We start from the raw sequence: 12,094 nt of genomic DNA on the forward strand, positions 1-12,094 counted from the left end.
GCAAACGCGCCACAGTCCACGGAGAAGGACGACAGGGAGAGAGAAGATAAACAACTGTGGTGCCCTGAATGAGGATGGCCGCCGTAGGCTCACATTTGAACACTGAGTTTCCAGGTGGTAAAACTGACTGGGAAGGATTAAGAGGTGTGGCCTTGCTGGAGGAGGTGTGCTATAGGGTGCAGGCTTTTGAGTTTTCAAGAGTTGTGCCATTCCCAGTGTGTTCTCTGCTTCTTGCCTGTGGATCAAAATGTAAACTCTCAGCTGCTCCAGCCAACATGCCCGCTACTTGATGCCAAAACCCTTCTGAAACTGACAACCTATTTAAATGCTCTCTTTTATATGTTTCTTTGATGGCAGTGTTTTGTCACAGTAACAGAAAAGTAATTCATTAACACAGTAAAGTCTAGTACATACTAATCAAGTGATTGAGGCACAAGGATCAATAATGGGATCAATCAAAATCAAAATCAAGGTCTACCTGTTGGTGGCAACAAATACAAAATCACTTACACGATCCTCCTACCACAGGTACACAATCTGAATCTAATGTCAAGGGAACAGCAGACAAAGCCCATTAGGGAACGTTCTACAAAGTGACTGTCGTGTAGTCTCATATAAGGTCAAGAACCTATTCTAGACTGAAGGAGGAAAAACAAAAAGATACAAAAAACTTCCACTAGCAATCTGGAGTTGATTTGCTGTAAAGAGCACCATTTTGATAAGTAGAGAAACTGAAAAGACTTGAAGTTAAGTAGTAATAATATATCAGAGTTAATTTGTTGGCTACTTATTTTCAAGCAACTCAGAAAAATAAATTTATCATGGGCTTAATTTTTGATTTTTAAGAATGTTTCAAAAATCAAAATAGGGAAAATTGGGATTTAAAAATTTTAAATTGTTATAAAATCCTGACTATTCCAACCTAGTACTGACACCCCACTGTACCTTAGCAGAGATGCAGGTTTTGCTCTTGCCTAAATGTCTCCTTTAATCTGGATAGCTGAGAGGAATACCATATAATGAGAACAGAGCCTCTCCTTTTAATTTTGAGGCATAATGACAGATCAGCAAATCCAAGAATTCTAACCCACTTTAATTCAAAAGAGAAAGAATTTAAAGCTAAAGAACGAACCATGTGTTTCTTCCGAGATAACCACATACCACGAGAAGATGTTTTCGAGGCACACAAGACTTTATCCAAGTCATTATTACATCACACTGAACAAACATACCTATCACTTCAGAAGACAAAGTGAGCCAAGATTAACAAGCAACACAGGCACAAAGCAGATTAATAAAAACTTCATTTAAGTTACCAATTTCTTCTCCCCTGCAGACTTGAGCTTCTCCTGCAGTTTTATGGTGGTCTGGCGGATCCTCTCGATCTCCTCCTGCTGCTTAAGGATCAGCTGCCTCTCTTTCCGGGCTGCCTTATTGGCTTCTTGAAGACGTTTGATTTCTGCCTAACATTTAAAGAATTAGGAAAAGGGACTGAGATTTGAAGGAGATAAATTCAAAGTAGCATAAAAAAAAGAATGAAGTCATCAACAGAATACAGATACAATGTAATTCAAGATAGCATTTTGAATTCAAAACATTTTGAATTAGTGGAGGGAAAATGTTATAAATAACTCCATCATTCTAAAACAGTTTAGTATGATCTCTTAGCTTTAATAACTATAGTCAAACATGCTGGCAAATTCATAGTCCTTGTTAACCTTTCATATCTTTCACATTTTCCTATAATGTTACTGTATGTTTACATTTACCTGTTTAATAGCTGCACATCAGCAAGCCAATTAGTGTAACCACTATTGTACTGTTAAATTCTTAAATCCTAACATTTCTCGCTATCTAAAGAATGCTTTAACTCTATAACTGTTTTATGTCATGAACTATTTTAAGAAGTTCCTAACAGTAGGAAAAGCAAATCAATGATAACAGTCTATGGCCCATAATGCAGGGTTTTGTTTTTTGTTTTTAAGATTTATTTATTTATTTATTTATTTATTTATTTATTATGTATACAACATTCTCCCTGCATGTATGCCTGCATGCCAGAAGAGGACACCAAATCTCATTACAGATGGTTATGAGCCACCCTAAGGTTGCTGGGAATTGAACTCAGGACCTCTGGAAGAACAGCCAGTTCTCTTAACCTCTAAGCCATCTCTCTGCCCACTCAATTTACTAATGAGAAAAGCTAATAAAGACACTAAAAACCAGCTATTTTCATTAGTCATGTCTGAGAGTTGTTGGGTTGGTTTTGTTTTTTGTTTTTTGTTTTTATTATTAGCTATCTGAAAAGTTAACAGTTTAATGGTCTGGATTCATTCTAATGTGGCATAAAATACATTTTCACTATTCAAATGACCCAAGTCCTCTTCAAGAGTAGCAATGCTCTTAACTGCTGAAGACAGGAATAAGCATAGTTTGCTTGTTGATAATTCTTTCAAGTAAAAGTGGCATTTTGGAGTGGGGCTGTGTTGTCAGTCTACAATAAGGAAATGCAAACTGAAAGACAACTATCATTAAGAAAACAGGACAAGAAATGCTAATAAGGACATAGAGAAGGAGAAACCATTAAATGCTACGGGTAGGAATGTGAACTGGTGTGACCACTATGGAAATCAGTATGGAGTCTCTTTTAAAACCTAAAAATAGAATACTAAATGACCCAGTTATACCATCTCACCATATCCAGACAGAAATACAATCCAGCATCTAAATAGGACTATAAGTCATCAGAATGCAGAGATTTCTGCACAGCTGTGTTTACTGTTGCACACATAATAATAACCACAATATGGAACCAGTCCAGAAGTCTCCCCACATAAGAATGAATTTAAAAAATGTGGTACATTTATACCATGTACATTTATCAACTATAAATAATGAGATTAAGGCATTTGAAGGAAAATGGGCAGAACTGAAATTATTATGTAAAATAAAATAAGACAGACTCAACAATTATCAAAGTCTGACTCTATAGTGCTTTGAATAAGTTTGGCCCCATAGACGAGTGTGTCTGAATGGTTGGCCCACAGGGAGTGACGCTGTTAGGAGGTATGTCCTTGTTAGAATAGATGTGGTACTGTTGGAGGAAGTGTGTCAGTGTAGGAGTCAGCTACAAGGGCTTCTAGTGCTTGAGCTCCAATCACTGCAGGGAGAGGTGCCTTCCTGGCTGCCTTCAGAACTCTCCGCTCCTCCTCCAGCACCATGTCTGCCTGCACACTGCCATGCTTCCTGCCATGATGATAATGGACTGAACCTCTGAAACCGTAAGCCAGCCCCAATTAAATGTTTGCCATTATAAGAGTTGCTGTGGACATGGTGACTATTCACAGCGATAAAACCCTAAGATATTTGGTATGTTCATTTTAAGAATTTAATGGAACACACAAATTTAAAAAGACAAAAACACTTGGCTTTTTTGAATTCCAATTCAAATTACTGCACAAATACTTTTCCATGCATTAATCACTGTAGTCAGCTAGCCAAAGCAGGGCCTAAGTGTGAGCTTTACATTTTTGTTAAACACAGATGACACACAAATGTAAGGGTCACAATCATGAGATTATCATTTTTACTACTTAATTAGGGCTTTGTTAATCAACATATACTTTTTTAACTGTATGTGCATAAAAGTAAAGAATATGACTTATCAGTTCAATCTGATGTCCCCAATTTGTGCTAGGGCACTGGTTTGTGCTTGAATTTCTGAAGCAAATAACATATAACTCAATGACTTTTCCAGGGAATCCAAAGAGGGAAGAGGATGTGAATCTTCTGCTATCATTGGATAAGTGTCTCCTAAGATCCACGTATTAGAAGGTCAGTGAGTGATTAAGCAGGGGTAGACTCTTGAGAGGAACTTAAATTGGGGTTATGACTAGTCTCTTCTTTTCTCTCTCTTTACTTCCTAGCTACCAAGAGCTTCCCATCCTTCAAGATTTTGTGATCCTGTCATGATACACTACCTACCTAACTTACAGGTCCAAAAGCAACTGAACCAACCAACCACGTACTGAAACCTCTCAAATATAACCAAAATAAACCCTGTTCTTCACCTTGGGTGTTCATTATGTCAACAGAAAGTTAATGCATTTCCTATAATAAATAATACAGTCAGTGATGACATTCCTGGGTAAACCGATTTTTTGACACTATTTAAGTAATAATCTATGACATCGCTCATATCACCTTATTCCAGGCAATCAGACCCCAGAACCCGAGTTCCTAATCATCATGTACTATGCTGTCTCTCCAGAACACAAAGTTAAGGTCCTTCTAAGTTCACTAAGCCATGAATCTGGTCGATATGTAATGCACGCCATAAACTACTACGCAAGGAAACAGTGCGAAGTATTAACCCACATCTACTCTTCTACACATAGCTTAATTTTGTAATTTGTATTTTGTAGTTTTTTATTCTCTGTAGTACATGAAGGTACATTTGACTGTCTAGTAAGCAATATGACAGTTTTAAAATAAGAGAAATAGGTGAGACTAGCAAGAAATGCCTCATAATCCTTGTCCTACAGGAATAAGCAGCTGGATCAGCTGGATCTTAGAAGCAGTGATAACAGCAAACTGTGATTAGGTAAAGCTCCATTCACAAGCTTCCCTTGGGACAAACCGTCACACAGGTGCTGTTCCCAACACACCTTTTCTTGCTGAAGTCTTAAAAGCAAACCACGCTGTTTCTTCCGGAGTGGGGGCATCTTATCATCCTCTCCTTTGTCTCGTAGATGCCTGAAAAGCATAGTCTTTCATTAATACAAATAATAAACTTATTATCTCAAAAATTCTTAACTCTTCTAAAGCCTATAAACTAATTTAATATCTGTCTTTCTATGTGGAAAGCAATTGCTACAAGTACCAGTTTCAGCAAGTGTTTTACTGAGTGTGAGTGTGTGTGTATATGTGTGAGGGTGTGTGATGGCCCTGGACTCCATCCTCTAAGCAATACTTTGAGCAACATACAGCACTTAAGAGGCATTAGGTATAAAATGACAACCTGTAATGAGTTGGAGAAAGTGAGCTAAGAAATGAAAACATTTACCAATACAAAAATTATCTTGTAAAGTAGCACAAACCAAAGATTATTGCCACTATTTTTAGTTTGAGAACTGTGTTGATGAGATCAGATCAGATGAGACAGGCTGGGAACGTGGCTCACACTTGGCACAGTGTTTAGCATTCACCAAACCCAGGTTTGATTCCCAACATCAAAAATAAAAACATCATAACACATAAAGCATGTCTTATTTCAAAAAAACCCCTGAGTACTGAAAACGATACTTATTGAAAGAACTTGCTTTTTCTGATGCTCTAGCCAGGCTAGTTCGGCCTTTGTCTTCTCCTTTAAGGCCTTTTCTCGAAGACGCAGAAGTGAGGACTGGTGAGCTGCGCGCACTTCCTCTTCCTTCATGTACTGCCGCACCATCTCCATGGTGAACTTAGAAAAGCTATCCTGTCCTCCTGAGAATGGCATGCTCAGCTCCTAAAGCACACAATTTATTTCAAAACTTTTAGCACTTAACTTCATTTAGAAAGTTACATATTTATAAAAAGCAAATTACAAAAGATACGGTGGGGTCACATGACTATAGTTCCAGAGGCTAAGATATGAGGATATACGGTGGGGTCACATGACTATAGTTCCAGAGGCTAAGATATGAGGATATACGGTGGGGTCACATGACTATAGTTCCAGAGGCTAAGATATGAGGATATACGGTGGGGTCACATGACTATAGTTCCAGAGGCTAAGATATGAGGATATACGGTGGGGTCACATGACTATAGTTCCAGAGGCTAAGCTATGAGGATATATGGTGGGGTCACATGACTATAGTTCCAGAGGCTAAGCTATGAGGATATACGGTGGAGTCACATGACTATAGTTCCAGAGGCTAAGCTATGAGGATCGCATGAACACGTTTGAGACCAGCCTGAGGAACACAGTGAGATTTCATCTTAAAAAGAAATGAATAAAAAAGAAATGAAACAAATGAGCATTGTATAAACCATCTACCATATAAGAAAATATTGCTCAAAAAGAGGAGAGGAAGGAAGTGACATTCACCTAAAAAAAAAAATTGAACCTTTTTTTAAATAAACAGTTACTGCAAGTCATGCAGTGGACTGGGAACCAAGCAGGGTAAAACTCTGTCCCTCTTTCCCATTAAGCATACACTTTGGAAAGAAGAATATATATTTCAAATGGATGAAATGAAAAAGCTGTAATACTGGTTGAGATCTTTAAAGGTCTTATTATAACTAAAAAGTTTATATTCTATTTTATTTGAGCAACCAAGCCAGATTTTACATGTATAATATAAATCTGATCTTGGACAATATCTCTGATAGTTGCCAATTATATACCTGGTATTTATATAAATGTGTTCTCATACTTTTGAAAACCTATGACTGCAATCATGAGCCTCCTTAGTAAAAGCGCACCTTGGTAGAAGACAGAGCAGTCTTGTCTGGGGAAGCATCCTCATCCGAGTCGTCATGATGGCCTCTTTTCTTTTCCATGTTAAATCTACGATGACTCTCAGAAGGTAGTAGAGAGCGAAATGACTTTTCTTCTATTTCATCTTCTGTCATAGATTCATCAAATTTCAGGGAGTATTCTGTTGCAATAGAAGTTGAGTCTAATAGAATGGAGAGAAACATCATAATTCTTTTACAGGGGAAGGAAGGGTGTGACACAGGGTCCCACATAGCCCAGGCCTTAATTCCTGATCCTCCTGCCTCTACCTTCCAAGTGCTGGGCTCACAGGTGTGCCACGCTGCACGCCATCACATCTAGTTTATGCTATGTGGTGCTGCGCTTCAAGCCCAGATCTTAGTGTGTGCCAGGCAAGCATGATTCCAACTGAGCTACATCTCCAGCCCCATACCCAGTCAGAATCATTATTCTCAGTAGGCCTTTAAGTAGAACCCCTTTTGCCTCTTACTGAGGCAATTCTATAGAAATTCTCAGAACTGTACCTAGCATTTAAGAGGAAAAATTAAATATCTTACAAATAAGAAAAAAAAAAGCCTCTCTAAAAATACCTAGAAATGCTAGAATAAGAAATATGCTAATCTTGCCTCTCACAGGCTACAGAAATCAGGAGAGCTGGCCCTGTCTCTCTCCTGCTGCAACACTCAAGACACCCTGAACTTCACCTGGGCAGTACAATAGAGCTGACCCTGGGGATAGAGAGAGCAGGTGAGCTGCCCCTGAAACTTGAAACCCAATGGTGGCATGGGCAAGGCAGAGATGCCCTCTTTCTTACCCCTCACCACCATGTTATGCAGGAGAGCCAGCCCAAAGGTGATGAGAGTGGGAGAACTGGCCTTGTCCCTCACCAACTGCATGTCCTGTACCTCACCTGGGCAATACAGTAGAGCTGGCCTTGGGTGCAGGGGTTCAGGGTGAGGAAAGTTGGCCCAGTCCCTTGCCTGATGCAGCACTCAGGAGAGCAGGCCCTGCACCTTGACTGGGCAGCACAATAGAGATGGCCCTGCTGGCATGGGTATGGGTGAGCTGGCCTGAGGGCCTGTGAGTAGAACTGGCTCTGCCCCTTGCCAGCTGCAGCAATGGATGAGCTCTGCAGCAGAGATGGAGAGCCTCTCCTGGTGGTATGGGGGAAGGAGAGCTGGCAGGCTGACCAGCTCAGCGACCACCCAGGCCCAGAGCCAAGGCTTGGAGTTGGTCCACCCCAGCATCTACCCATCTATGAGCTGCTGGAGCTTGTCAAGGGGCCAGTCCTGCAGATCCAAAGCTGCAGGGTCTCCACGACACAGGGCGACAACAGGATATCCAAGGAGTCCCAGTGAGGATCCAGTATTGATAGTATAGCAGAAGCCAGAGGCCTGGAACCAGACCAATGAGTCACTGCAGTGAACATTTGCAAGTAAAGAAGTGTGGACAAGAGGGTGGCACCATGGGACATAACGGGGCACACTACAGCTTCCACGACAAGATTTGTTTTTCTTTTGTGGGGAGGTAACAAGGGTGGAAGGTGGGTACGAAGAGATGGAGAGATGAGTGGGATTGAGGTGCCTGATGTGAAAGGCACAAAGAATTTTAAAAGTTAAATAATAAAAAAGAAATATATTAAAAAATTAATATTTTTCATAAAGAACAATTACAGATCAACTAGGAAAGCCTTATTATACAAAGTTTATGACCAGATGCTTTACAAAGGAAACAAGGAAAAAAAGTTTATAAACATTTAACATTATAGCAAAGAAATAAAAGTTATCCTACAGCTGAACACACTTCAGATACACAACTTTAATGACTCAAGCTGGATCTAACCTGAAAGCCTCTTTCCTGTGGTCTCAGTTTTATAGTTCCAGAAGATTACTGTGCAAGCCGCCAACGGAAGGAAGCCATTGCACCAGCCACTGCACCATCCTCCCATCTCCAACACCTGGGAACCACAATGATTACTGCACAAAGGTGCAATGAGCAGCACTCGCACTCGTTATGTGGAAGGACAGGTGTCTAGTGGGGCTTAAGGACAAAATTCATGCCTGCTACTGGGAACCTGGCAGACTTCCTGGGATGAGTGAGGTTATGAACCATAGAAAAGTAATCTTGAATCCTCTCTTTTCTAGACCAGCATAACTCCTTATCACAGTCTCAATCATCCAATTTCTTATTTACCCAGATTTCACAAAGCAAACTGCCCACAAACTGACTGCTGGTAAAACACCTGAGAACCCAGTGGCTACAAAATTTACTCTCAGAAGAGTGTGCCCTATGCTGGACGATCAGAGAAGCCGCATGGTTGTGCCACTCTGCAATGAGATTTATCAGTAGCTCAATGAACTTAGGTTCACAAACTTCTCTCCTAGCATCCGGTGAAACACTGCTTTGACTTCAAAACAGATCTTATCTTAGAAGTAAGTTCTCACTCAGGAGAGGCAAAGGAAAGCTGCATGGGTGTCCTTTTAAAAATCATGACCCTGATTGGGTGGTGGTGGCAAATGCCTTTAATCCCAGCACTCAGGAGGCAGAGGCAGGTGGCCAGCCTGGTCTACAGAGTTCCAGGATACCCAGGGCTATACAGAGAAACCTTGTCTTGGAAAAACAAAAACAACAACAATGAACAACAATGAAAACCCCCACATGAACCTGTTTGTCATCCAGGAAAAAACACGGAACAATTATGCCAAAGACAGCTGACTAGAATGTAGATGAACGGCATGTGGGGAGCATGCTTAAGCACCCACCATGCCAGGAAACATCTCACTCTCGAGAACCGCAAAAAATGTCTCTTCTCTCTTCTTCCTGTTATTGGTAGTTCTGGATATTAATTTTTCCCCCACAGGGTCAAAATATACCTGACTGAGATTGCAAGTGGAAAAATAGGACTTAAGTATTGGTAGTTTTTCTAGTTTCATTTATGTGTAAATTGTTCATATAAATCCAGGGATGTAAAATACTAATGTAAGTGAGAATGTTTCAATTTTATATCAATTACAAATAAGTATAGGAATAGTGTGGACAATGCTACTGTTCTACTTGCTGGAAGCAGGGTGGGTGAACAGCCCTGGTGCCTTGGCCTGGCCTGACAGCAGCAGTCTTACTGACCTGCTAACTGCCTCCTTCTCGCTTTCGAAGAATACAGCTTCAGTCTCGCTGATGACTCATCCTGTACAATGCTAGAAGTCTGCTCTCCTTTGTTTTATTTTGTCCTGCCTACTTTAGTTTAACTGGCATTGTTTCTGCTGGTAACTGCATCTGTACACTTGCCTTCCTCTGCAGCTCCCCTCTAAGATACAGAGTGGCAGGGCTGGAGACATGGGTTGGTGGTTACGAACAGTGCTTCCTTTCCAGAGAACCCAGGTTTGATTCTCAGCCACATAATGGCTCACAACCATCTATTCCAGTTTTGAGGATCCAATTCCCACTTTGGGCCTCTGCCAGCACCAAGCACATATGTGGTACATAGACATACACACAGGCAAAACACTCACACACATAAAAATTTTTAAACAATAAAAATAGGGATTGGCTGAGAATTTTCTAAACCTTTAATATTTGGTTCCTTTTTTTTCTTAATAATTCCTTCAAGTTACTATAAGCAGTAAAGAGAAACACCATTTTGGTAGTAACCTCTTAAAGTAAATGTGCAAGTCTATCACTTTTAACTACTATTTTCCAGATAAAACCTCAAGGCCAGAGAGTCCAATTCCTCAATAAAGCAACTGCCTAGCATGCACACGGCCCTGAGTTCAAATTCCAGCAGCACAACAAAAGCAAGTGAGTCAATGAGTGAGTTTAATGGACTTATTTGCCACTTTGTCCCAAGGATGGCTCTTCCTCCAGTTTGTCACGTGTATACAAGGAAAGTTACCTTTCTCATCAGGCAGAGACGGAATACTGTCACTTCGTAAGGAATCATCTGCGGCTGTCTGCAACTGTTCATCAACTGAGCTCTCCATCTTCTCACCATGGAATGGCTTCTCATTCTCCTTACTGGGTGGAACGGAAGGGCTGTCCTGTCGGCTGCTACCACTACTACTTAACAACATACAGAAAAGAAATTACATCATAACTTCAAAGTAAACTAATTCAGCCAAAAGATTGTGCTTCATACTCAAGTCACAAACTGAAGGAAACAGACATACTACAAAACACGCAGAAAGATCAGGAGAGGTTGTTTTCCTTGGAAATACAACAGACAACCAGTATTCACAGGTTACCACATCCCTATTTCGTTAACAGTCACATTTTTTAGTTAAAGGAGGCTTCTGCTCACTATCTCCATTTTCTTTCATTAATACTGTGATTTATCACTAACTGTTCTACTGGAAATGTTCTTGATAAACAATCTAAACTTCTCACTTTAAATTCATAAATTGCTTTTTTCTTCTAAAAGTACCAGTCAGTGCTGGTCTTTTCCTTTCTTCTTCTTTTTCCCCCTCTTCTTTTAGACAAGGTCTCGTGCAGCCCATGCTGGTTTTGAACTCTGGGTCCCCCTGACTATATCCCAAGCACTGGGCAGAGGCTCCAGGCCCCACAGTTGATTTTATGTAGTGCTAGGCATTGCGCTCAGAGTCTTACACACGCTAGGCAAACCCTACCAGGTCATCGACAGACCCTGTACCTTCTTTTAAAACCTTCATTTGCTTTAAATTAGACAAAACACACAAGCAAGGGGAAAAAATCAACATTTTGGGTACTCTGTATAAAAGATATTTAAGGACTTTGTATTATTCTTGCTAGTATTTAAAAAGCCTGAAATTATATCAAAATTAATTATCAAATAAAAGCTCTCTTTTCTTATATCCCATGATTCTAATCTAAATTTTCTTCCTACTTTTAGAGCTAAGTCTTCCTGTATTTATTTCACTTGCTTTTACTTTTTATCTTTCCTTAAAATCCTGCCTTTAGCTATGGTGAATCTGGGAGATATAAGTACATATTGTTCCCACCTGAATGACTACAATCAAAACACAGTAACCAGTGTCCCTAAGCATGGGAGAAAACTTTACACTCCAGGTGGGAAAGTACTGAGACTTCGGATGAGAGTTTGGCAATTATTGACAAAGTTTCAGTCTTTCAAAAACAAAACAAAATAAAACACTTATCACAGGGTTCAGTACTTCTTAAATATATACTCATAAAATATGAAAACATGCATCTATATAAAAGTTTGAATATTAATGTTCACAGCAGAATTATTCATTATACCCCAGATGCAAAAACAAGCAGCAATGGCTACTTGCTGACAGGTAAAATGTAATATATATGTGCACTAGAATATGATTTGACAGTATTAATACAGTAATGACAAACACTGTAACATAGATGAGCCCTGGAAACATGTGAAGTTAAAATAGTCACAAGAAACCTGAATAGCCTGGCAAAACTTTCAAACATGTATGAATGGATGCATTGGGTGCAAACTTAAAAAAAAAAAATCACCCTGGTTATCACACGGCTGAACAAGATACCTATTAACGGTCCACTGTAGTAACCCAATGGCCTACGTGAAGCATCAGAGGTAGTAGCACTCAGCTAAAGTTAAAAAGGAAGCACACAGTGTCAGACATCGTAAGTAATCAATCCCTGTTG

General features: G+C 39.9%; 1 protein-coding gene and 1 long non-coding RNA gene across 13 annotated transcripts in view; one reads left to right on the top strand and one right to left on the bottom strand.

Annotated features, from left to right (window-relative positions):
- Gm51652 overlaps positions 1 to 4,127 on the top strand; it is a 34,124-nt gene extending 29,997 nt beyond the window's left edge. For all 3 annotated transcript variants that reach the window (XR_003948067.1, XR_003948064.1, XR_003948063.1), the window contains 2 exons: positions 3,758 to 3,834; positions 3,927 to 4,127. This is a non-coding gene — a long non-coding RNA (predicted gene, 51652). The remainder of the gene's footprint in view (positions 1 to 3,757; positions 3,835 to 3,926) is intronic.
- The window catches only part of Cep350 (centrosomal protein 350), a 128,307-nt gene that overhangs the window by 51,155 nt on the left and 65,058 nt on the right, over positions 1 to 12,094 (bottom strand). For 5 of the 10 annotated variants that reach the window (XM_006529903.4, XM_006529906.4, XM_006529904.4 and 2 more), the window contains exons 22-26: positions 10,371 to 10,537; positions 6,469 to 6,665; positions 5,322 to 5,506; positions 4,668 to 4,755; positions 1,317 to 1,463 (exon numbers count right to left, since the gene is read on the bottom strand). In XM_006529903.4, the coding sequence (XP_006529966.1) occupies positions 1,317 to 1,463; positions 4,668 to 4,755; positions 5,322 to 5,506; positions 6,469 to 6,665; positions 10,371 to 10,537 (784 nt within the window). The remainder of the gene's footprint in view (positions 1 to 1,316; positions 1,464 to 4,667; positions 4,756 to 5,321; positions 5,507 to 6,468; positions 6,666 to 10,370; positions 10,538 to 12,094) is intronic. The other 5 variants (NM_001039184.1, XM_006529907.4, XM_030243199.1 and 2 more) reach the window with 1 other exon arrangement.

The sequence above is a fragment of the Mus musculus genome, chromosome 1, assembly GCF_000001635.26.
Source record: "Mus musculus strain C57BL/6J chromosome 1, GRCm38.p6 C57BL/6J".
In the NCBI taxonomy this organism is placed as follows: Eukaryota; Metazoa; Chordata; class Mammalia; order Rodentia; family Muridae; genus Mus; species Mus musculus.